Here is a 23034-nt window from a genome sequence, read left to right on the forward strand (position 1 = left end):
CAAGTCCCTTCTGAGGGTCAGTTTCTTTATCTGTAAAATGACAGGGTTGGACTAGCCAACCTTTGAGTTTCCTTTCAGCTCCAGGTCTGTGATAATAGAGTAGAATACTCAAAGAGCAACTTAGTGATAAGGGTTTTTTAAAAAATTGTTCAGCTTTTAAAAAATTATCTAGACCCTCATCATAAATTTAGATTGAATAAATAGGCAAATATCATTATGACATGAAACTTCTAGGTAGCATAGTACAGAGAGTGCTGGGACTTGGAATTCTAGTTTCCCTCAGAGTGATTCTTTGTTTTTTTTTCAAAGTTCTTGTCTTTTTTTTTTTTTTAAGCAATTGGGGTTAAGTAACTTGCTCAAGGTTATACAGCCAGTTATTTTGTGTGGGTGTTAAGTGTCCGAGGCCGGGTTCTCTGGACTCTGGGGCCAGCGCTCTTACTCACTGCCTACCCGCCCCTGTCATTTTCTTTTAATAAAATGTTTTTTTAACTTCTGGTTTACATCATTCATTTCCACAAGATTTTGAGTTACAGATTTTTCTCCCCGTTTTTCCCCTACCCCCCACCCCAAAATAGCAATCCCACTGGATATCCCCTCCTCCAATCTTATATCTCCCATATCTTCTCCCATACCCCCTCCGACTTTCCAGTATGGCAGGGTGGATCTCTATGCCCCAGTGCCTGTATATCTTATTTCCGAGTTATATATAAAATAATATTAACAATAGTATATATATACATAAATATATGTGTGTATATATATATATATATATATAAACATTTGATTTTAAAACTTTGAATTCCAGATTCATTCCCTTCCTCCCTTGTCACCCACCCTTACTGGAAAGATAAGCAGTTCAGTATATGTTGTACATGTGTATCTATGCAAAATATTTCCATAGTGGATATATTGTAAAAGACTGACTATTTCCCTCCCTTTTCAGAAGTAGGTGCTTTCAATTGCCCTCACCCCCAGCCTGCCCTCCCTTCCATCATCTCCCCTTTCATCCGCTTCCCCCCTACTCTCTTGGTACGGTGAGATACCCTATTTAGTGTGTATTTCATTCCCTCCCCGAGCCAAATTCAATGAGAATAAGGTTGGCCAATGCATTCCCTTTTGCCTACTTGTTGTTCCCCTCCATTGTAACCATTTTCCCTTGCCTCTTCTATATGAGATAGTTTACCCCATTCTGTCTCTCCCCATCTCCTCTCATTATATTCCTCTCTCACCTCTTAATTTCACCTTTTAAATATCATCTCTTCCCATTCAATTGGTCCTGTGCCCTCTATCTATGTATACCTGTACACATATATACACATTCACATATGTATTCATGTGCCCATATACCCTCGTATATAGACACGTGTGTGTATACACATTTCTATTCCCTTCAACTATTCTCATACTGAGAAAAGTTTCATCAGTTACAATTATAGTTTTTCCATGTAGGGATGTAATAGTTCAACTTTGACAAATTCCTTATGATTTCTTTTCCCTGTTTACTTTCTCATGCTTCTCTTGCTTCTTGTATCTGAATGTCAAATTTTCTATTCAACTCTTGTTTTTTCATCAAGAATGCTTGAAAGTCCTCTATTCCACTGACTGACTATATTTTCCTGTGAAACATGATACTCAGTTTTGCTGGGTAGGTGGTTCTTGGTTTTAATCCCAGCTCCTTTGCCCTCCTGAATATCATATTCCAGGCTCTTTGATCCCTCAGTGTAGAAGCTGCCAGATCCTGTGTTATCCTGATTGTGATTCCACAATATTCAAATTGTTGCTTCCTGGCTACTTGTAATATTTTCTCCTTGATCTGGGAATTCCGGAACCTGGCTATAATATTCCTAGGAATTTTCTTTTGGGGATCTTTTTCAGGAGGTGATCGGTGGATTCTTTCAACCTCTATTTTGCCCTCTGGTTCTAAAACATCACGGCAGTTTTCTTTGAGAACTTCCTGGAGGATGATTTCTAGGTTCTTACTTTGATCATGGCTTTCAGGTGGTCCAGTAATTTTTAAATTATCTCTCCTGGATCTATTTTCCAGATCAGTGGTTTTTCCCATTAGATATTTCACATTGCCTTCCATTCTTTCATTTGCTTTGATCTGTTTAACATCATCTTGATTTCTCTTAAAGTCACTAGCTTCCCTTTGCTCCAGTCTAAATCCGAGGGAAAGATTCTCCTTATTGAGCTTTTGAGATTCTTTTTCCATCTGGCAAATTTGCCTTTTCAAGGCATTCCTCACTTCATTGCCTTTTTGAGCCTCTTTTGCCAATTGAGTCAGTCTGTTTTTTAAGGTGTAATTTTCCTCAGTCAGGTTGTTGACTCTCATTTCATAATTTTCTTGCATTGTTCTCATTTCTCTTCCCAATTTTTGCTCCACTTCTCTTATCTGCTTCTTAAGGTCCTCTGTGGCCTGTAACCAGCTTGTATTTTCCTTTGAAGCTTTTGGTGCAGGAGTTCTGACTTCACTGTATTCCTCCTGTTCCATGCTTTGCTCCTTTTTGTCCCCAAAATAGGAGTCTAATGTTGGAATCTTCTGTCTGCTTTGTTTCCTTTGCCTGGTCATGTTGCGCCTCAGTCACTTGACCCCTGGGCTTTTTGCCACAGTAGGACTCTGCCACCAGACAGGGGAGCTTTCGTCCCAAACTCTGGGGTTTTCTTGGGTGCCCTCTCTGAGGCCTCCACATGCTCTGGCAAGCTGGACACATGCCCCAGGACCTCCACTCTAGACTGCAATCCAGATCCAAGCAGGTTAAAGCAAGAGCAAACACCCCTCAGACTGGTCGCTTGGTCCCCCTACACTGTGCAGGCCAGGAGCTGAAGCCGCAAAGTGGTGCTGTGCCAGGCGTCTTAGGGGATTCTCGCCCTGGGGGAAAAAGCTGTCGCACTCCCACCTACTGGGTCCCAAAGTCCAGACTGCACTGACCTCTCATTTTGTCCTTCGCATCTATGTGTTATTGAATCTGGAAACATCCACAGCTGCTAGTGATCTGGTGGCTGGTCAGGTCCGCCTGGGGCTAAAACCTCAGGCTCACAAGGTCCTGGGCTCGGCTCTCAGAGCACTGTGCTGGCAAATTCCTGCTGGCCTGCCGGGCTGTCCTCAGCGGGAGGTTAGCTTCTCTGTATCATTTTGTGGGTTCTGCAGCTCCAAAGTTTGTTTAAAGTCCACTTTTACATGGATTGGGGAAAGTAGAAGCCAGAGCCTGGAGGAGGTCCTGCTTCTACTCTGCCATCTTGACTCCGATATGTGGTTTTCTAAAAAGGCAGTAGTCACCGTCCTCCCTGGCCTAAATGTGTGACTATATGGCAGGTTCCGTTCCTTAGGACCATGTAGCCTTAGGGTCATCAAACCCACCCATAGGATCACCATCATATATGCAGAACTGAAAAGAATATCTGATTCCATCTCCATAATCTTAAAAAAGGGAAAAACAGACTAAGTGACTTGTCTGATCCCTCTTGATGACTAGTACCTTCCTTCTCTCTTGCTTACTTCTAGATATGTTATATTCTAAAATTATGGGCTATTACCATCTTGATTATATTATGGGAATTTGTTGCTTTCAAAGTTAATTTAGGGATTATGTAGCTCCATATTGATATGCTCTTAAACTAAAAAAGGCTTAACTTTCTTAAAGTGCCCATGGGTCTTGTGAAACTTTCTAAATAGCCCTCCATGGACTGTCACCACCGATTTTTCATGTACCACCTGACAATCCATGTTATCCACCACCTTGCCAACAAGAGCTAGGTTTGAATTTAGGATGCATGCAGAGGGAAAGAATATGTGATGTGTGGGTGGCCAGGTAGCACAGCGAGTAAGAGCACCGGCTCCAGTGTTGAGAAGACCTGGAGATCCGAATCCCGGGCTCAGACACTTAGCACCCACCCAGAAACACCTGGCCGTCTAACCTTGAGCAAGTTACTTAACCCCAATTGCTTAGGGGCGGCCAGGTGGCTCAGCGAGTAAGAGCACTGGCTCCAGTGTCGGGATGACCTGGATCAAATCTGGGCTCAGATACTCAGCACCACACCCAGAAATAACTGGACGTGTAACCTTGAGCAAGTTACTTAACCCCGATTGCTTATAAAAAAAAAAAAAGGAATATGTGATGTGTTCATCTGTGCTTGTGTGTACCTAATATAATGCTGGACCTGGAGTCAGGAAAACTTGATTTAAATAGGGTCTCAGACACGTACTAGCTGTGTGACCCTGGACAAGTCACATAACCCTGTTTGCTTCTGTTTACTCACCTGTAAAATGAGCTGAAGAAGGAAATGGCAAACCACTCCAGTATCTTTACTAAGAAAATCCCAAATGGTCAGACACAACTGAAATGACTGAACAACTAATATGTGATGTATGTTTGGCATAGTGTGTGTATAAATACACAAATAGTATTTCCCCATCCAAACCACACCATAGAGCAATTCTAAGAGCTAGAGCATAAGAGAACTATAGTGGAAAGAATGAGATGCCTCCTTGTAGAGGAAAGAGGGATAGACTGGGAACCAGGCAACCTGAGTTCAAGTTGCTGTTGCTTAGTTGTTTTAGTCAAGTCTGACTCTTCATGACCCCATTTGGGATTATATTAATAGTCAGTTATCCAGGCCCTCCCACCCCTCAGCTTCCCACTAGAGTTATTTGGAAGGAGCAGGAGAGGGAGCACGCTTCCCAGTAGAAAACCTAATTATTAGAAGGAGTTTTTTGGAAAGAAAATTTTCTTTTCATCTCATACATATGTTTCTACATTTAAACACTGTTGACCAGATTTTGCCTTGCCTCAGAGCCCTCTTGGGATCATAAGCAGCAGGTTCCTTTCCCAGAAAGGCTACTGGTACCATGCTCTGTTTTCTAACTCCTACCCCCCTACAAAGGATTTGCAAACTCTGGCAGGGTCCTCCTACTGTCCAGCTTGAAGAGAATTAGATTTAGGTTTGATGTTAAAAAACTTCATATTCCTTGGAACAAAGGCTGGAGGAGCACTTAAAGGGGATTTTTTAAAGTGTTACCCATGCTGCATCCTTTCTGACTCTGATTCTTTGGCTGAGAATACTCTGAAATCTCCATCCTTGAGTGGTGGTTTGAGCTGGTTTAAGAAATGGCCAGTAGATGGCATCATTGGACTTAGAAAGAGAGAGCCTTCCTTTTCTGTTACTGTTCTTGTAGGGGGTTTGTTGTTATTTAACCTTTCTTCTCCTCTTGCTCCTGCCCCCTCAGAATTTTCTTGTGTCCTCAGGCAGCCTCCTGACAGGTGTGCAGCTTGGTAATCCTGGCCTTTGTGCATTGTTCAGCTTTTAATTGGCATATGTGCAAAACCCAGAGACTGTAGCCCAGGGTAACAGCTAGGAAAGATTATTCACAATCTCTCCAACCTGCTGTGCTTATCAGCAAAGAAAATATTCTGTAAACAGATGATAGGGCAGACACTCAGTGCTGCTGAAGCAGGATTAAAAAATAGATTAGTGTTTGTCAGTATCCTGAAGAGCTTATTAAAGGAGCTCTGTCTGGTTGGGGCAAGTTGAGGGTGTGGTTTTTTAAAAAATTGCAAGTACCAAGATTTTAAAATCACACTTTAATTGCCTGGTGAGACTACAGTACCACACACCCTGCCCCCATCACCACCTTTCTCATCATGAGCAGGAATGCAGGTGAAGAAACAGGTAGAATCAAGTTTGGAGATAAATTTTTCTGCCTGTTTCTGTGTGGCCTGATTAAATTAAGCCCATTGTAATCTTTTCTTAATTTTTTAAATTAGTAAGCATTAATTTTTCTCTCCTCCTTTTCTCCTCCCACCCCCAGAAAGAAACAAGAAGAGCCAGTCCCTTGTAGTAGTATGCAGAGTCAAATAAGAATTCAAACCCAAGACTTTGACTTTAGAGCACTGCCCACTCTCTCATACTCCCTTTATTGAGAATAAAACAGTGTATAGATGAAATTTCAGGTACTAGCAATAGGTTTCCTTATTTGGGGTCCAAAACTGACTTATCTTTCGCAGAATGTTACATTACATGATTTGAAAAAAAGGATTACTGAGAATAGCCCTTGTACATCTAAACCCTCTTGGATAAAAAAAAAAAAAAGAAACAAGAACTGGTATGGATTTGAAGTGGCAGCAGTGAATTACAGCACTGGGCCTAGAATCAGGAAGAACTGAGTTCAAATCCAGCCTCAGACACATCCTAGCTGTGTGATCTGGGCAAGGCACTTAACCTCTGATTGACTCACAAAATGGCTGCACTGTCAATCCACTCCTATTATATTTGCCAAGAAAACCCCAAATTCAGTCACAGAGGTTTAGGGACAAGAGAAAAAAAAAAACAACTGAACAGTGGATTTGAGGACTTCTGAAGAGCTTGATCAACTTTTCTTTTCTAACATGGCTAGATAATACCAGGATACCCTACCACCACCACTGTAAAAATTTTACGACTTTATTTTGACTAACCTTTGGTTTCTTTTGTAACCTTGTGGGGTTCATGCATTTAAATATGTTATTGTGAGGAGGATAAGGGGTCCATAGGTGTCACCAAGACTGCCAGAGGGATCCAGTCAGATAACAGGTATTTACTTAGCACTTGCTGATTAAGTTTCTACATTGGTCATGTTGTAAAAGAAGAATCAGGACAAAGGGGGAAAACCATAAGAAAGAAAACAAGAGAGAGCACAAATAGTGTGCTTCCATCTGCTTTCAGACTCCATAATTCTTTCTCTGGATGTGGAGAACATTTTACATCATGAGGCTTTTGGAGTTGCCTTAGATCCTTGCATTGCTGCAAAGAAACTGTATCAAAGTTGATCATCACACTGTTGCTGTTACTGTGCACAGTGTTCCCCTGGTTCTGCTCACTTCACTCATCAGTTCATGTAAGTCTTTCCAGGTTTTTCTGAAATCCGCCTGCTCATCTTTTCATATGGAACAATAGTATTGCATTACATTCATATATCACAATGTATACCATTCCCTAGTTGATGGGCACGCCCTCAATTTCTGATTCTTTGCCACCACAAAAAGTGCAGCTATAAAGATAAGTATGCCAGGCCCTGTGCTGATAAGTTTTGGAGATGCAAATACAAGCAGAAAGAAAGATGGTCCCTGCCCTCCAAAAGCTTATGCAACCCATGGGGAGAGGGGGTGAAGAACAACCTAGAAAAGGTTAAGAATTTCTGCTTTACAGAGACACTGCACTTGGATTTGGGATAAACAAGGGTGGGTGTTGAAGGTGTGAGAAGAGCTATGGATTTGCCAAGGAAAGGAGAAAATCTTGCTCCCAAAAAGTAGATGGTATTAGATGCTTCCTGAGGAAGGATCACCATTCGTTGGTGCATTTCCAGGAGTCAGATGTGACTCAGATGATCCTGCCATGTCTGTTTGGTAACATATAAGGTAAAAATAATGAATGCCTTCCTTTCATGGTAGGACTATTAGGGAAGTGCAAACACTGGTGTTATCTTTTGTTCTCTTCTTATCTATGATTTACTCCTATTTGGTTTTGTGTGTGTGTATGTATGTGTGTTTTAAATAGAACCTGAGTTTTATTCATAAAGTATTTGTCAATTTGCCTTATGCTGGACAATTTCTGTTTTAATTCTCTTCCTTTCCTCTCCACTCCCACCCTCTTTTTATGGTTTAAGAATGACAGGGAGGCACATTTTGAGTCATTGGGAGGGAAAGACTTACTAGCAGTCCCACCTATCATCCCAAATGGGAATGGGGGCCTTGCTGCCAGGGTGGTGGTCAGGCAGCAGCTGATCTCTCTGAGTGTTGAAGCAGAAACTGGATCACCATCTGTCATGGCGTGTGTGTAGGAGGGGACTTTTTTCATTGGGTGGGAGGTGGAGCTGGGTGACCTCTAACTCCTGGTTGTGTGTCACTTTGCTGCTTAAGAACCTGTCATGGCTCCTTGGTACAATGCCAGAGAAATGTCAGCAGTAGTAACAGCCTGTTCACAGGAGGAAGAGCTTGCTGTATTTGGGGAAGGAAGGCTTCATGGAAGAGGTAGGACTCCTATGATACCATACTTGATGTGCTGTCTAATTTGTAGACTCCAGCTTTTGCTGCCTTCTTTGATCCTCCCAACAACTTTGAGAAAATAGAGATTTATCTCTGTCTCAGAGAAAAACTAGAAAATAGGGAACTGAGTATTGTAGAATGCAGGCTTAGGAGAGATCTGGAATTCAGTGCTGCTTCTAGCATGTGACCCCGGGCAAATCACTGAAATCCTCTGAACCTTAGTTACCCCATCTGTAAAATGGGAATGATAATGCTTATAGCACCCATCTCGCAGGGTTGTTGTAAGGACCAAACCAAGAAAATGCATGTAAACTAGTCTGCAGAAATACTGCATTAAATATGAGCTCTCAGTGTTGTTGTATTTGAGGAAACAGGTCCAGAAAAGTGGAACACTGTTATCCAAAGCCACACAGGTAGCCCTAGCTCTGCTGAGACGGGTAATTGCCCACATCTTCATTGTTTTCTTGTTTCATCATGCATCAGTTAGAATGTCTCCCAGCCACCCTTATACTGGCAAAGTGTCAGGTACTCAGGTAATAGATATTGTTCTTTTGTGTCTATTTCTTGGGTTGGTTTTTTTATTAGATCTTTCTCAGAGCAGTGATCTTTAAAAAATCGTATTTCAGCTAAGCGTGGTGGTGCGTGCCTGAAATCTTGCTTCTTGGGGAGGCTGAGGCTCATGTTTTATTCATAAAGTATTTGTCTCTCTCTTGAACTCAGGAGTTCTGAGCTCTGGTGGGCTAAGCTGATTGGGTGAAGGCTGACAGCCATATGACAAGTTCCTTGGTGGTGGGGAGCTAGCTATGAGGCTAAGATGGAGCCAACCAGCCTAGCTTGGAAACAAAGCAGGTCTGAGCTCCTGTGCTGATGACTGGTGGCATGGGGACCCACTGCAGTGTCAGCCTATTGAAGGGGAGACCCCCCCCCCTCCAAAAGTATCTCCTTGAGCATCCTTTTGTAGCACTTTTATCTGCATCCTCATTGAAAGCCTTATTGTGAATTACTTTGTATTTATAGGTATTACATCTCCTTCCTAGAATGCAGGCAGGCAGAGATGGTATCTCACCACCCTTCATATATATGTTTATTTATTGAGTGGTTGTTGAAAAGTTTTTCAGTATTTCTGTTAGCTGACATGTAGGTGTTTAATAAATGTTGATTGAACTGTTTATTTAGCCCTAGGGGTGACTGTGCTAGGTCTGTCCACTGCTCACATTCCTCTTTGGTTGGGTAATTGGGGCAGAGTTTCCAGGGGTGAGGAAGCTGTGGCCTTGAGACCCTCTAGGTCCTCAAGTGCAGCCTTTTAACTGAATCCAAACTTCACAGAACAATAATAGCTATTGTTATTATTATTTATTATATTAACACATTCTATATAGTGTATAGATTATATTCTATTTATATTGTAATATAGTTAAATTTAATTAATATAATTGATCATACTACTTAATATAATATTGTATAAGAATATAATAATATCCTTAATAAAAGGCTTTGTTCTATGAAGTTTGGATTCAGTCAGAAGGCAGTACTTGAGGTCCCAGAGGACCACATGTGGCCTCAGGGTTGCAGGTACCCCACTCCTGGTTTAGCCCCTTGCCTCTGCCCTCACAACCTTAGCGGCACCTTGTCCAATGGCTCCTTCTTCAAAGGGAAATCTAAGTCAGTCCCAAGTTCAGATTTTAGGATTCTGCCTGGGAGAGTTATAAGATCATTCACAAAAATAAACTGACTTGATTGCACCCCACCCCCCAAATCTTTTAACTCCCACTAGAAGAGCTGGGTTTTCACAAAGTAAAATACAAAACCCCTTTAGGGCTGTCTCTCCATGCACTCTCTGATCTCAAGTAACAACATGCCCATAGACAATAGGAATGAAATCATTTCATAAAAAGAATATCAGGCTTGGAAAGTACCACCAGCAGTGATGAATAGCAAAATAGGACATAGTTGGGGAATTTTCAGCTCAGCCTAAATAGCAAAAAGGGGAAAAGAAGGAAAATAAGATGCTTATTAGACACCATACATTGCAGCCCAGGACTACCAATTGGACCATCCTTGGAATGAAGTCGCAGTCTCCTCTGCCCCACTGTGGCTGGCCACCTCCAAGGAGAACCTGGTGGTTTTCCAATCAGTTAGAAGTCTTTTAACTTAAGAGCTCCTCTTCCTCTGTTCTGGTGCTGCTCCCCAGCTTTGTGCCTTGACATATCCCCTCTTTTCTTCCATAATTAGAATCCTTTGGGGTTGGATCTTCACTCATACCCCTCTACTCTCTGATCCCAGAGGGAGAGTGAGAATCATTGTTTCCAGTAACCTTTTCCAGACTATCCCTCTACTATCACCTCCTTTGAGGCTCACTCTGTCCAAATCTGTTGAAGATCCTCATAGCTGCTATTTACAGATTCCCCAGTCATTCTACTTCCTTTCTTAATGAGTTCAGCCCTAAAAATTATGATCTTATAATATATCTTCATTACAAAGTGTTATGGTCTCCTCTAGATTAGTTCTTGACTTTTTTGAAACATTTGACAACGTTGAGCACCCTCTTCCCCCTCGCCCCCAACTGATGGTGGCCATCCTAACTGATGGTGAAAGTTAGATGTGTGGACAACCAGCCTAATATGCCAGCAACCTAAAGCAAAATCACCTAGTACACCTCATTACACTGTATACATACATATATTCTATGCTATTGTTGTATTATTCCAGATTACAATCATAAGAATGCAGGAGGGACTATAATGGATTAAAATGGTTCAAAGGAACTTTTTTGAGTTCATGTTCTTGCTGATTTCTGCCCTTTTTGACTTTGCTTTCTCAAAACAATTACATTAAAATACATATATATGTATATATATATATATATATATATATACACATACTACATAAATAATTATGTCTTAAAATAAAAATCTTTCACCCAAACCAGAAGTAATCAGACAAGAGGCTTTCAAAGTTGTATTATCAGGCTGAAACAATAAAAAAGTATCTTATCTGGAGTTATATATGTATATCAAGCCATCAAGAATTGACTTCAGGGGCAGCTGGGTAGTGCAGTAAATAGAGCACCCGTCCTGGAGGCCCTGGAGTCTGGAGGACTGAGTTCAAAACCGACCTCCCACACTTAACACTTATTAGCAATGTGACCTTGGGCAAGTCACTTAACCCTAAGTGCCTTGCCTTCCCCCTCCAAAAAAAAAAATTTACATTAGAACACAACATAACCATAATTTCAAATCCTTGGAATAAGAAATACTTTTTATCTAATTAAATGTACATTTAAATACATCTTTTAAATATCTTATCCAGATAGAAATCTCAAGCTCAGAAGTTAAGTGATTTGCTCAACCACACAAGCTACCCATTGTTAGATATGGACTCCCTGACTCCACTATGAACTTTACCCGCCCTGTCTCTGTGTCTATAATATATAGATTTGCCAAATAGGCCGGTAAAAATGACATTTTGGACACATAACAAGCAGTTAAAATCTTTACTCTCTGAATGCAACTTGAGGAATTGGAAAGTCATGGAAGAAATCATTTTATTATTTCTCCCCCTACAGACCAATTTACTACTTCCCATTCTACAGTGAAAACAAAGGAATGACAAAGGTAGCACTTTATTATATATAGACTTGTCATCTTGGGAGGATGGTAGGTGGTAGGTGTTTGACTTTGCTTTGGGAACCTTCCAGAGTCAGTCTGATCCACCTCTGGTTTCAGATTCCATCAGTAAAGTCTGCCAAATGAGCATGGCATTTTATGAATAAAACCTTTTGTATTCTTCCACAGAAGGATGGAAGTGGGTGTGGGGAATACCTGTAACCTGGTGCCATAGAACCATGACCTGTCATGCCCAAAAGCACTTTAATGAAGGAAAGAGGTTCTGCTATACTATTTTTCTAAACTTTGAGGTTAAGGTCATGTGAAACACTCCTTTTACTGAACAGAATGAGGGATTTTAGGGTTCTAAACCCTTCCCAACAAAGAATATTTAGGTTGGCCTGATGTTGATTAGAATTCATCCTGAAGCAGAGGTTCTTAACCTAGGGTCTGTGAGCTTTTATTGACTGATAGATAAATAGATAGCTATCTCAGTGTAATTGGAAGTTTTGTGTGTGTAATCCTCAAGTATTTTATTTTTCATACCTTTCAAAATGTCCATCTGAAAGAGGATCTCAGAATTTACTAGCCTGCCATAGTGGTTCATGACACAAAAAAAGGCCCCTATATTGAGGGAAGAAATTTGGCATTTCAACTCAATTGTTTCATTACAAAACTTGCAAAGATATATATTCAAGGAAAGCAAGAAAGTATTTCAGTAGGCATTAGTTGAATAACTATCAATTTTTATTTGTTTGTTTTTTTTGTTTGTTTGTTTTGCCTTTTGGAGGGCAATTTGGGGTTAACTTGCCCAAGGTTACACAGCTAGTATTTTTGTGTGGGTGTTAAGTAAGTGTCTCAGGCTGGAACCGAACTCAGGTCCTCCCAACTCCAGGGCCAGCACTTTACTCACTGCGCCACCTAGCCGCCCCTATCAATTTTTAAATATGTTTTTATTGCTGTCTTTTATTTTTTATATCATCAGTCTTTCCCAGTATCTCTCCCCTCCTCCTCCCAGAGAGCCATTCCATTAATTGTGTGTTAGCTATTAATTCTGAATCTCAACTTGGATACTTCAAGGGTCTGTAATTTTGTAGGTGTGAACATTCTTTTCCCATAGTACAGACCCAACACCCCTCTGTAACTTCATAAATGGTTGTCCAGAATTATTTGGCCAGTCTAATGAAGAATTTCGCCCCCACTGTCTTCTCCCTTCTAGTCTTAGCTGGGATCATACTTAGAAAACAGATAAACATTTTATCACTAGTCCCTTTCACATCTTTCTGGCTTGGTTGAACTCACTAGAATTTGTACTCTGATGGCACCATCTTCAGGAACTTAGTCACCTCTCGACCTCAGGGATGTTAACTGGACCCTGGAAAATCTCCTCTAATCCAGTGGTTCTCACAGTGTGGGCTGAAGACCCCTGGGGGTCTCCAAGACCCTTTTTTGTGGAGGGTGGTAAGTCTGGGCAGTCAAAACTATTTTCATAATAATACTAATATGTTATTTGCTTATTCAAATACTCCTCCCTTTTCTAACTACACATCTATGTGAGGCTGGATTTTCTTCCTAATACTTAAATTTTTAAAAAAATCACAACAGATTGAATGCAGAAGCAGACAGGAGAAAACAGCTGTTTTATTTTTATAGTAAGCCAGACATGAGTTTTGCAAAGAATAAGTAAAACAGCACCACTTCTCACACTAATTTATGTTTGTTTGTTTTGGGAAAGTTTATGAAGTTTTATTTATGTTAATAGGTAATGTATTATTTTGAGATGAGTTAATCTATTTCAAAAGTATCTATTTCCATTTCTATACAATAAATAGTGATCAACATACCCTACTTTTTTTTTAAGCTTTTTGAAGGAGAGGTCTTTATTAATTTTGTAATGTAAAGGGGTCCTGAGACTAAAAGATTTGAGAACTACTACTGTAATCCATCCTTGGAGAAATGGATTGTCTTTGTGCCCCAAGGGCAGTAAATGTGCTATCTTAAAATGGGTTAATATAATCATAGAATTATAAATTATACCTAGAAAAGATTTTAGAGGACATCTCAAGGGTAAGAGCATTTTAAGGGACTTTAAATTGTGAATTTGGCTCCTGCCTTTCCAAAAGCCTTCTGGCTTGAGAATAGATATCCATTAATCAACAAACTTTGAATATGATAAGGTGGAAGGCAGCATGGTGCACATAGTTGCATGAGTGCTACTTGGAATAGAGTCCTAACTGTATACCAGTGAGCAAGTCTTTCCTCAGTTTCCTTATCTGTAAAACAGGGATCATAATATCTGCAGTCTCTAGTTCTGGAGATTGTGTAATGCTCTAATGAAACAGCATACATATGTTGGAAGGCATTAAGTGTTATGTGAGGATTAACCTTTGAAGGATAAGGGAAATCAACGGAAGCATAATGGATGTTTCATGGTTGAGTATTTAAATAGCTCAGTAGAATGCCATCATGCCATGTTCCAATCCTATGCCCTCCCTGAAACATGCAAGTAGAGCTTTGGAAAGGAGCCATGTCACTAGCTACCTGTCATATACAGGGTGTCCCAAAAGTCTTCGAACAATTTTAAGCTTTAATAACTTAAAAAGTATAAAAGCTACAAATTTAACACCCCCCCCCAAAAAAAACCACATTGGAAGGATTATTTAAATAAAATGCCATATATTTATTCAGTTTGCGAATTTTAAATAATACTTTCTCCATGGTAATTTTAACAGTATGGGGTGGCACCCTTGCCATTACGCATCGCATGTGGGACAGTTCTGATGACACTTTATCAGGCCAGTGGGTCAATAAAGAGGTTCTCTTTCTGAGTAACCTTGGCCTTCAGATCTACCTCCAACAGATTTTCCCCATGGGATGGAGTTAGAACTGTCATGTATACATCCAGACCGGAGTTGTTAGATGACTTTAAGGTTCAGTTTGCAAATGCAACCCTTTAAGTCAGAGCAGTAACTGACAAATGCCATTAGAATATTCAGAAATTGGGGCGGACGGGGCCACTAGGTGGCGCAGTGAATAGAACACTGGCCCTGGATTCAGGAGTACCTGAGTTCAAATCCAGCCTTAGACACTTAACACAAAAAACTAGCCATGTGACCTAGGGCAAGTCACTTAACCCCAATTGCCATCCCCCAAAAAAAGAATATTCAGAAATCAGCTAGAATGCTAGACATCACAAGATGGTGATTATGTTGGATTTTAATAAGAAACATTAAAGTGCTATATATTTAACCTTTCCGCTGTTGAATTTGTAAGTTTTTAGCAATAGTACTTCTAAAGTTACTAAAGCTTTAAATTGTAGTAAGACTTTTGGAACCTTGTGTGTGGGCACTGTACACATGCATGTGTCTCCCGCTCGCATGTATGTGTGTATACACACACACACACACACACAATCTTAGACTTTGTAATAACAACTCCCTCAAGAGTCCCAGGAACTAGTTACTGATGCTAGATAGCATTATTCAGGTAGCTAACGTGTCATCCCCCAAGTCACCCAAAATAAAGTGAGAGAATCTGGTAGTTTGTTGTTAGAGGCAGTGGATAAATCACTGGACATGGACTCAGAAAGACTCGGGTTCAAATCTTGGCACAGACACTATGTATATGTTGTTTCTCTGGTCAGGACATTCAACCTCACTGCACCTCAGTTTACTCATCTGTAAAACAGGGATAATAACAGTGCCTATTTCATAAAAGTCATGAGGATCAATTAGATAATGTATATAATTTGCAAACCTTAAAGTGCTATATGCATATCGGTTATTAGCATAGGAGTAGAGTTTGTAAGGACAACATTGCTAGAGAAAAGTAGCCTAAGCTCTTCTTTAAAGTCAGTGTGGGCTTTTTGTTGTTTTTTTTTTTTGCTATGACTTCCTAATTTAAGTTTCAAATTTTTACTAAGTTATATGTTTGTAAGTTTATTCTTGCTTGGGTGAGAATGAGCCACAGAGAATTATGAAGTCATCCATAAAGATCCCCATAAATTTAAATGTGGCTGCTAGGGGCTGGGGTCAAGACATGAGTTCAAGTCCAGCCTCAGACACTTCCTAGATGTGTGACCCTGGGCAAGCCAAGTAACCCTATTTGCCTCAGTTTCGTCATCTGTAAAATGAGCTGGAGAAGGAAATAGCAAACCACTCCAAGTATTTCTGTCCCCCCCCAAAAAAAAAAAAAACCCAAATGGGGTCAGGAAGAGTTGAATACTACTTGAAATGACTGAACAACAACAAATTAGTTTAAATGTAGATACTTCCCCTTTTTAATTAGTGGTAGGAGCTAAACAGCTGCTGCTGCTAATAAGAGTCCATTTATATAGACCTTGCAAAATGCTTTACATAGACTCTTATATTTTGATCCTCACTGTATGCCTGTGACACATGTACTTACTTTATAAAGGCAAAACCTAGGCCTGCAGAGGCTAAGGGACTGGCCCTTGACTGTTATGAAGTTGTCTAAAATGGGATTTGAGCCCATCCAGGACTTCCTGGCACCAAGTTCTGTTCTCCATCTACTATACTAGTTGCCTCATAGATATTATTTTTTATTCTAAACAAACATATTTGCATGGCTGCACTTAAATTTATATTTGTATATAAACACACACAAACTTCTTCACTAGCTGTCCCCCATGCCTGGAATGCTCTCACTCCTCTGCTCTAAATACTGACCTTTCTGGCTTCCTTTAAGTCCCAACTAAAACCCCACTCTCTTCCCTAACCCCTCTTACTTCCAGTGACTTCCCTCTGTTATTCATATTAATCCTGTATATACCTTGCTTTGTATCTATTGTTTCTTACTGTATGCTCCATTAGATTGTAAGCTCCTTGAGGGCAGGGACTGTCCTTTGCCTCTTTGTATCCCCAGTGTTTAACGTAGTACCTGGCACATAGTGTTTAATAAAAGTTTATTGATTGATTATACACACACACGTATGCCTGCTGTAATTGGGATCAATAAATTACTTAAACCCCTTGGTTACTTCATACAGAAGTTCATTTAAAGAGTATAAATTAGCCTTTATGGCATCAGACTAACCCAGACCTTCCCAACCTAGAAAATACCTTTCCACCCGCCCTTAGAAAAATAGATTTTTGTTAGTGAAGATGGCAGCTTTGGCAGTGCGTGGGGCAGCTTCTGTGCTGTGGGGGCAGTCAAAGGTCTCTCTAAGACTGTATGGGATGGGTTTGCAGGAGAAGGAAGGGCAGGCTAAGGAGCCCTATGGATAACTGTGCTTTCCTTTCCTGTAGCGTGTTCCATGGGAAACGGAACGAGCAGGCTCTATGGTGCTATCGCCAAGACCCTGAACGGCTCTGCAGCCACCCAGCACCCAGAGTGTTTGGTGCCTCCTGACTCAGAACAGCTGGATACCATAGATCCCAAAGAACTGCTTGAGGAATGCAGGGCAGTCCTGCACACTCGGCCACCCCGGTTCCAGAGAGATTTTGTGGACTTGAGGACGGACTCAACAAGTAGCCACCCACCCATTAGGGTCATGCAGTGGAACATCCTTGCTCAAGGTATGTTCAGTAACTACTGCCCCCAGTACAGCTAAACTTACTAAGGCCGGGAGTAATAAATGTTTATTGAATTGTGTACTATCCATCTACTCCTCCTCCCACCAACACACGCACACATACCAGATGTGATTTTTCAAAATATGTATTAAATATAGTTCAGTATACTTAAGTCTGCTTTTAAAGAACACCTCAAGGCTATTGGTAAATTATACAGATAGACTAAAAGGCTATTATATCCTGGGACCTGCCAAAAGAATTTAAAGGAAGGAGACCCTACTTTCACCTTCTTTTGTTCCCCTAATAACCAGGGTTGCTTCCTAGCAAACATTGTACTCAGACCATTGAAGACAGATGAGGCAGATTCCTATAGTACCAGGCGGGGTGGGAATCTTAGCGTTCCTACCCCCTGCTTCTCATGTCTCTCTATCAATTGATCAATGCCAAGATCATAGATGCACTGAAGTATTAGAATGCATGTGTGCCACAGATAAAATATTAAATTTACAGTGTTGCCATGCAAATAAACAATTAGGAAAAAAGCAAATGGACAGCACACTTCATGGAAAGGTTATATTAATAAGGGGCTATTATTACGTATTTTAAGGAAAGGCAAAAAAGTTTAATGTCAAAGGTATAATAGTTCTTGTTTGTCTGCCTTTAGGACACCGCATTATTATGTAAGGGAAGCCTTTTCCAGATTAAAAAATATATTTGTGTGTATATATACACATACAAATAGATGAACATATGTGCAAACATATAAATATATATACACACAGTATATTCACATCTGTTTAGTTTTGTGTATACATAGAGATACATGTGTGGTATAGAAGATATTGGAGAAACATGTGACTAGGAAAAAAATATACACTGACCATACAGTGAGAGCAAGAGATAAGTAATGGATAGTGTATATGCACTTGACTGGTATCCACGCAAAAGCAAGAGTCATCCCCTCCCCCAGGCATATCAGAAAGACACTTTGTGGTGAATTGATGGGAGGATGTGGGTGAGAGCATCACAGAATAAAAAGGCCTGGGTGGGTGGAGATCTATATCACTGGAAGGGAGATACACATCACTTAGATGAGAGATACACTCAAGTATTAAAATGGACACTTGCCATAGATTTATACACATAAAAAATTTATAATGTTGCCATGAAATTTAGTGGTTAGAATAAGAAATTTGCCTTGATAATAAACCAATCTTTGGGCTAAGAAGGGGAAAATCTTGTTAATTTGATCCAGTTGTCACTAAATAGGCAAAGCCATTTGACAAAATGTAGAATTGTGTAAAGCAAATGCTTTTGAGATGACATAGCATTTGAGGGTTGAGAGAAAACACAATCTGGTTACAAAAACATAATCTCCTTATTTTCACCCAATACTCATTCACCACGTGAAAGAAAATATTTACCCCATTCTCTTTTGGAAGAAGTTGCATAATGCTTGTGGAGAGGGACCACCCAAAGTATCTACAGCTCAGATATTCCAGCAGACTATGTACTCTCTCCAGTGATGCAGATTGTAACCTCATCATGACTCTTGTTCATGACCTCTCATAAATTGATCACAGATGATCCATCCACCATGCTGGGTAGATACCTGTCTCACTTTCTCTTGACAACACAAGGTTAGCAGTAGAATTGGTCCATCAGTTGTCCCATACTCTTCCCATACATATGACCAGCCCATATTCTTTTTCACATGTCTATGATGATCTAGTAACATCTCATATTACTGTCTACTCACACCTACCATGCCTGTCCCTATTGCAGAGACTGTAGCATCTCTTAGCCATACAACACATCAGTAATAGTTCAAGGATGGCCAAGCTAGGCCACTCTTCTTTTGGCCTCCTTAGAGAAGGTAGAAGCCTTTGTTCCTGTAGCTGATAGATGACTAACTTCTCTGTTTCAGCTCTTGGGGAAGGCAAAGATAACTTTGTACAGTGCCCTGTTGAGGCACTCAAATGGGAAGAAAGAAAATGTCTCATCCTAGAAGAGATCCTGGCCTACCAGCCAGACATCCTGTGCCTGCAAGAGGTGGACCACTACTTTGACACTTTCCAGCCACTCCTCAGTAGACTGGGCTACCAGGGTACCTTCTTTCCAAAGCCATGGTCGCCCTGTCTGGATGTGGAACACAACAATGGTCCTGATGGCTGTGCTTTGTTTTTCCTTCAGAACAGATTCAAGATGGTCAGCAGCACCAACATCAGGTTGACTGCTATGACTCTTAAAACTAACCAGGTAGCCATAGCACAGACATTGGAGTGCAAGAAGACAGGGAGACTATTCTGCATTGCTGTCACCCACCTGAAAGCACGCACTGGGTGGGAGCGATTTCGGTCTGCACAAGGCTGTGACCTCCTCCAGAACCTGCAGAGCATCACCCAGGGAGCCAAGATCCCACTTATTGTCTGTGGGGACTTTAATGCAGAACCCACAGAGGAAGTCTACAAACACTTTGCCTCCTCTAGCCTAAACCTAAACAGTGCCTATAAACTGCTGAGTGCAGATGGACAGTCTGAGCCACCATACACAACCTGGAAGATCCGGACATCTGGGGAGTGCCGGCACACACTGGATTATATCTGGTATTCCAAGCATGCTTTAAATGTGCAGTCAGCTCTTGGCTTACTCACCGAGGAACAGATTGGACCCAACCGGCTACCATCCTTCAATTACCCTTCTGACCACCTGTCTCTAGTGTGTGACTTCAGCTTTAATGAAGACCAGGACCAGCTTTTATAGCTTGTCTGGAGCTAAATTTCTAGTCACAAAAGTCTAAAAACTAGGGAAATGGAAGTAAGAGGTTGCTTGAAGGAGGATTCACTGTCTCTCAGCTTTCCTTTCTGGCATGGCCTTTGGGGGAAGAGAGGATAGAACACAATTTCACAACCTTTTTGATTAAAGTCTCTATCAAAAAAAGGTGTGTGCACCCCAGTTTTGGCTTGTGGTGTTTTCCCTCCCCTCAGCATTTAGCTTTTGATTAAGTAAGGGAATCATGTCATTTCTTTGGAGCCTTTTTCCTTCCTGAGGACTTGGTGCCAATGTGGACCTGCTTGAGTCCTTCCTAACTGAATAAATCATCAGGACTACACTCCTATTTTTATTTATTTATAGCATTTAAAAAGACATTAACAGGAAAGGACTGTGCATGGCCACATTATTTTTTTTTAACATTGCATTGTAAATGACAAGCAAAAGTTTAGAAACTTAGCATGTGAGAATCATACAGAATCTTGTTGAACCAATGAAGTTTTCATGGCATTCTTCTTAAGATAGTTTTAAACATTTTTGCATTTAGTCTGTCTGATAGAACAGTGCTGGTACAACAGGTTTAGAACAGAACATTTGCCCTAGGGTTCTCTTTGTTTTCAAGTGGAAGAGCCATATCACATTGGGAAACCTGTTGTCTCCTCCTTGAATCATAGGAGGCATTGTCTCTCTCCTGTGTCCTTGCAACCCATCCCAGGAACTATACATATCCATTCACATTCTCTCTGTTTATGTGTGTGTTTCATGCAAAGATGGGAATTGATCCAAATGACTGAACCACTACTTTATACATTTTCACTTATCTACCAATTTCTTGGGGTGACCTAGTCCTCTCTCTTTAATTCATTTGACCTAATTCTGTTTTATAAGTGACACTGGAATTTTTCAAGAAAAGGGGTTTTTTTGTGTTTGTTTGTTTTTTTTTATTTTTTTTTTAGGAGCTGTTCTAGTGTGGTGCCTAAGAAAATCAGGAGTCCTTCTTGGTTTGGAAATTGTAAGGTCTGCAAGGCCTTAGGCTGTAAAATAAAATGGGCAGCCCCCTAGGGCCTACTGAAATTTGTGGTTTGACTAGAAAGGAGACCTGGAACTCTTCACTGGAGATGAGTTGGTCAAAATTAATATGGTGCCCCCAAAAATGACCAACCAAGTACACTTGTTGAAAGTTGTAAAAATGTTCTAAGTTATTTAATAAAAGTTTGTAAAAGCTGAGCTGCTCCTGAAATCTTAGTCTTTTTTATTTTTAAAAACAGCCATCTCAAGCAAGCTGGCTCTTTTATGGTCCAGTTTTCTACACCAGAAATATTAATTGTTCAGTAACACACAAAATACAGTTTTAAATGGGTAAGGTTGTCATGCATTTGTCCTCCCAATAGCTATTGACAATCAGGCCTTCACAATGCAAAAGAATGTCCCAAAATGGGTGAGTCTGTGTTGTTACACCTGATTTAAGTGAGTCCTTTATACAATCTGAATGTTCAGAATAAGGTTGGGGTTATTAGTAGGTTATAATATATGAAAACACAAATTTAGGAGGAGGGACAAATAGGAATCACAGTCTCAGGAAGAAGTCATACCTAACAGCTACCATCATGGAACCAAGAAAATGGATTTGTGTGGCTATTTTAATGTGGGTGTTAAAATACTGTTTGAAGACAATATGATTCAGAGGAAGCATCAGAATAAAGTTGAGGTCAGAGGATCATAGATTTTGAACTGGAAGGAACCCTTCAGGGCACCTAAGCCATTCTCCTCGTATTACCGGCAGTAAAACTGAGGCAAAGGTCCCACAGGTAGCAGTATGTTGTGGTAGGCTTTGAACTCAATCACAACTAAGGACTCTCCTACTCTCCCCAGTGCCTCTGAAGTTCCAATCCAACTCAGATGATATTGGTTCACATTCTGTCTTTGATACTTAACCAACCACTTGTCTAACCTCACTGGGCCACTTTCTTCCTCTGCAAAAATGAAAGGTTTAAACGGAATGGTCTTTGAGATCCCTTCCAGCTTAAAAATCTATAACGCTATCAAGCTGAAGGCTTCATGTGATTCGGAGGAAAGGTTAAAGAGTAACCTAAAATAGAGGTAACTCTGTGCTGATAGTGCATAGTAAGGCAGTAAAGTGGATAGTGTCCTGTGTAAGAAGTAAAACCTGGGTTCAGATTCCGGCTCCTACACTAGCTGTCACTGAACTGCCCCCGACCTCAATTTCTTAGAATGGAGATAATAATAACATTTACTTCGCAGGGTTGTTCAAAAGACATAAGATGTAAATGTTTATTATTGTTGTTGTGAGAGCTGAAATGTTTGCAATTAGAATGTTATGTGCTTATCTCCAAAATGTGTGGTTTATGTACAGTAGCCATCTTCTTGTTCAACTGGGGAAATAACCTAGCATAAGTACTATGGCACACTGGAAGAGGGGTAGTTATAAAATTCAAATGAGTTCTACTCAATTTAGATCAAATAAGAATTATACAAAAGCTTGAACTCTTGTTTAATACTAACTATGGATCATCCAGCTGCCAAGTACCCTAAGTTCTATACTGGGCCTTTCCTTCCTTTTTCTATCTTTTGTGCCTCTTGCCCTGGTCGTCTTATCTGTCATTCCCACAGGTCTTAGGAATAAGTAGATATGGATATTATTAGTATTTGCTCTTCTACTCCATCACTATACAGCACACAACATTGAAACATTCTGCCTGGGAGCAATAGTCACAAGAATCAAAGGAGAAAGAATTAAGTAGTATTGTGGGAGAGATATATAGAATACTTTGTTGATGAGAATAGATATTTCTTGATGAGAATAGATGAGGATATCTGCTGGAAATCTTGCTATGAAACATTGGTTGAGCATCTGACCTCCTTAATTTCATGGCAGTTTACTCTAAAAAGGCAGAGGAAGTGCTATTCTAACTAGTGGCGGGTGGGGGGGAAGAGGAGTTTACAATATAAAAATATAAAAGGGACCTTAAAAATGGCTGTCATTTTAGAGCTTGTGAGATTTGAATGAGAGGCAGCTGGGCTTAGGCATGTAACCCAGACTTCAAGAAAAGCAGGTTTTTAAAAAAAATAGAGGAAAAATTTAAC

The 23034-nt window shown here is 40.4% G+C and overlaps 1 protein-coding gene across 2 annotated transcripts in view; it reads left to right on the forward strand.

The window, feature by feature from the left end:
• NOCT (nocturnin) overlaps positions 1-21156 on the forward strand; it is a 34800-nt gene extending 13644 nt beyond the window's left edge. Inside the window, exons 1-3 of one of the 2 annotated variants that reach the window (XM_069105391.1) lie at positions 7471-8003; positions 16891-17160; positions 19085-21156. In XM_069105391.1, coding sequence (XP_068961492.1) covers positions 7901-8003; positions 16891-17160; positions 19085-19920 — 1209 coding nt within the window. In that variant the 5' untranslated portion in view covers positions 7471-7900 and the 3' untranslated portion in view covers positions 19921-21156. Of the gene's footprint in view, positions 1-7470; positions 8004-16890; positions 17161-19084 lie in introns of those variants that run through there. The other variant, XM_069105390.1, reaches the window with a different exon arrangement.
• The last annotated feature ends 1878 nt before the right edge of the window (positions 21157-23034 follow it).

Source organism: Petaurus breviceps, unplaced genomic scaffold (assembly GCF_028583685.1).
Source record: "Petaurus breviceps papuanus isolate PSGF00001 unplaced genomic scaffold, PetGlider_PUasm1.0 76, whole genome shotgun sequence".
Taxonomy (NCBI): Eukaryota; Metazoa; Chordata; class Mammalia; order Diprotodontia; family Petauridae; genus Petaurus; species Petaurus breviceps.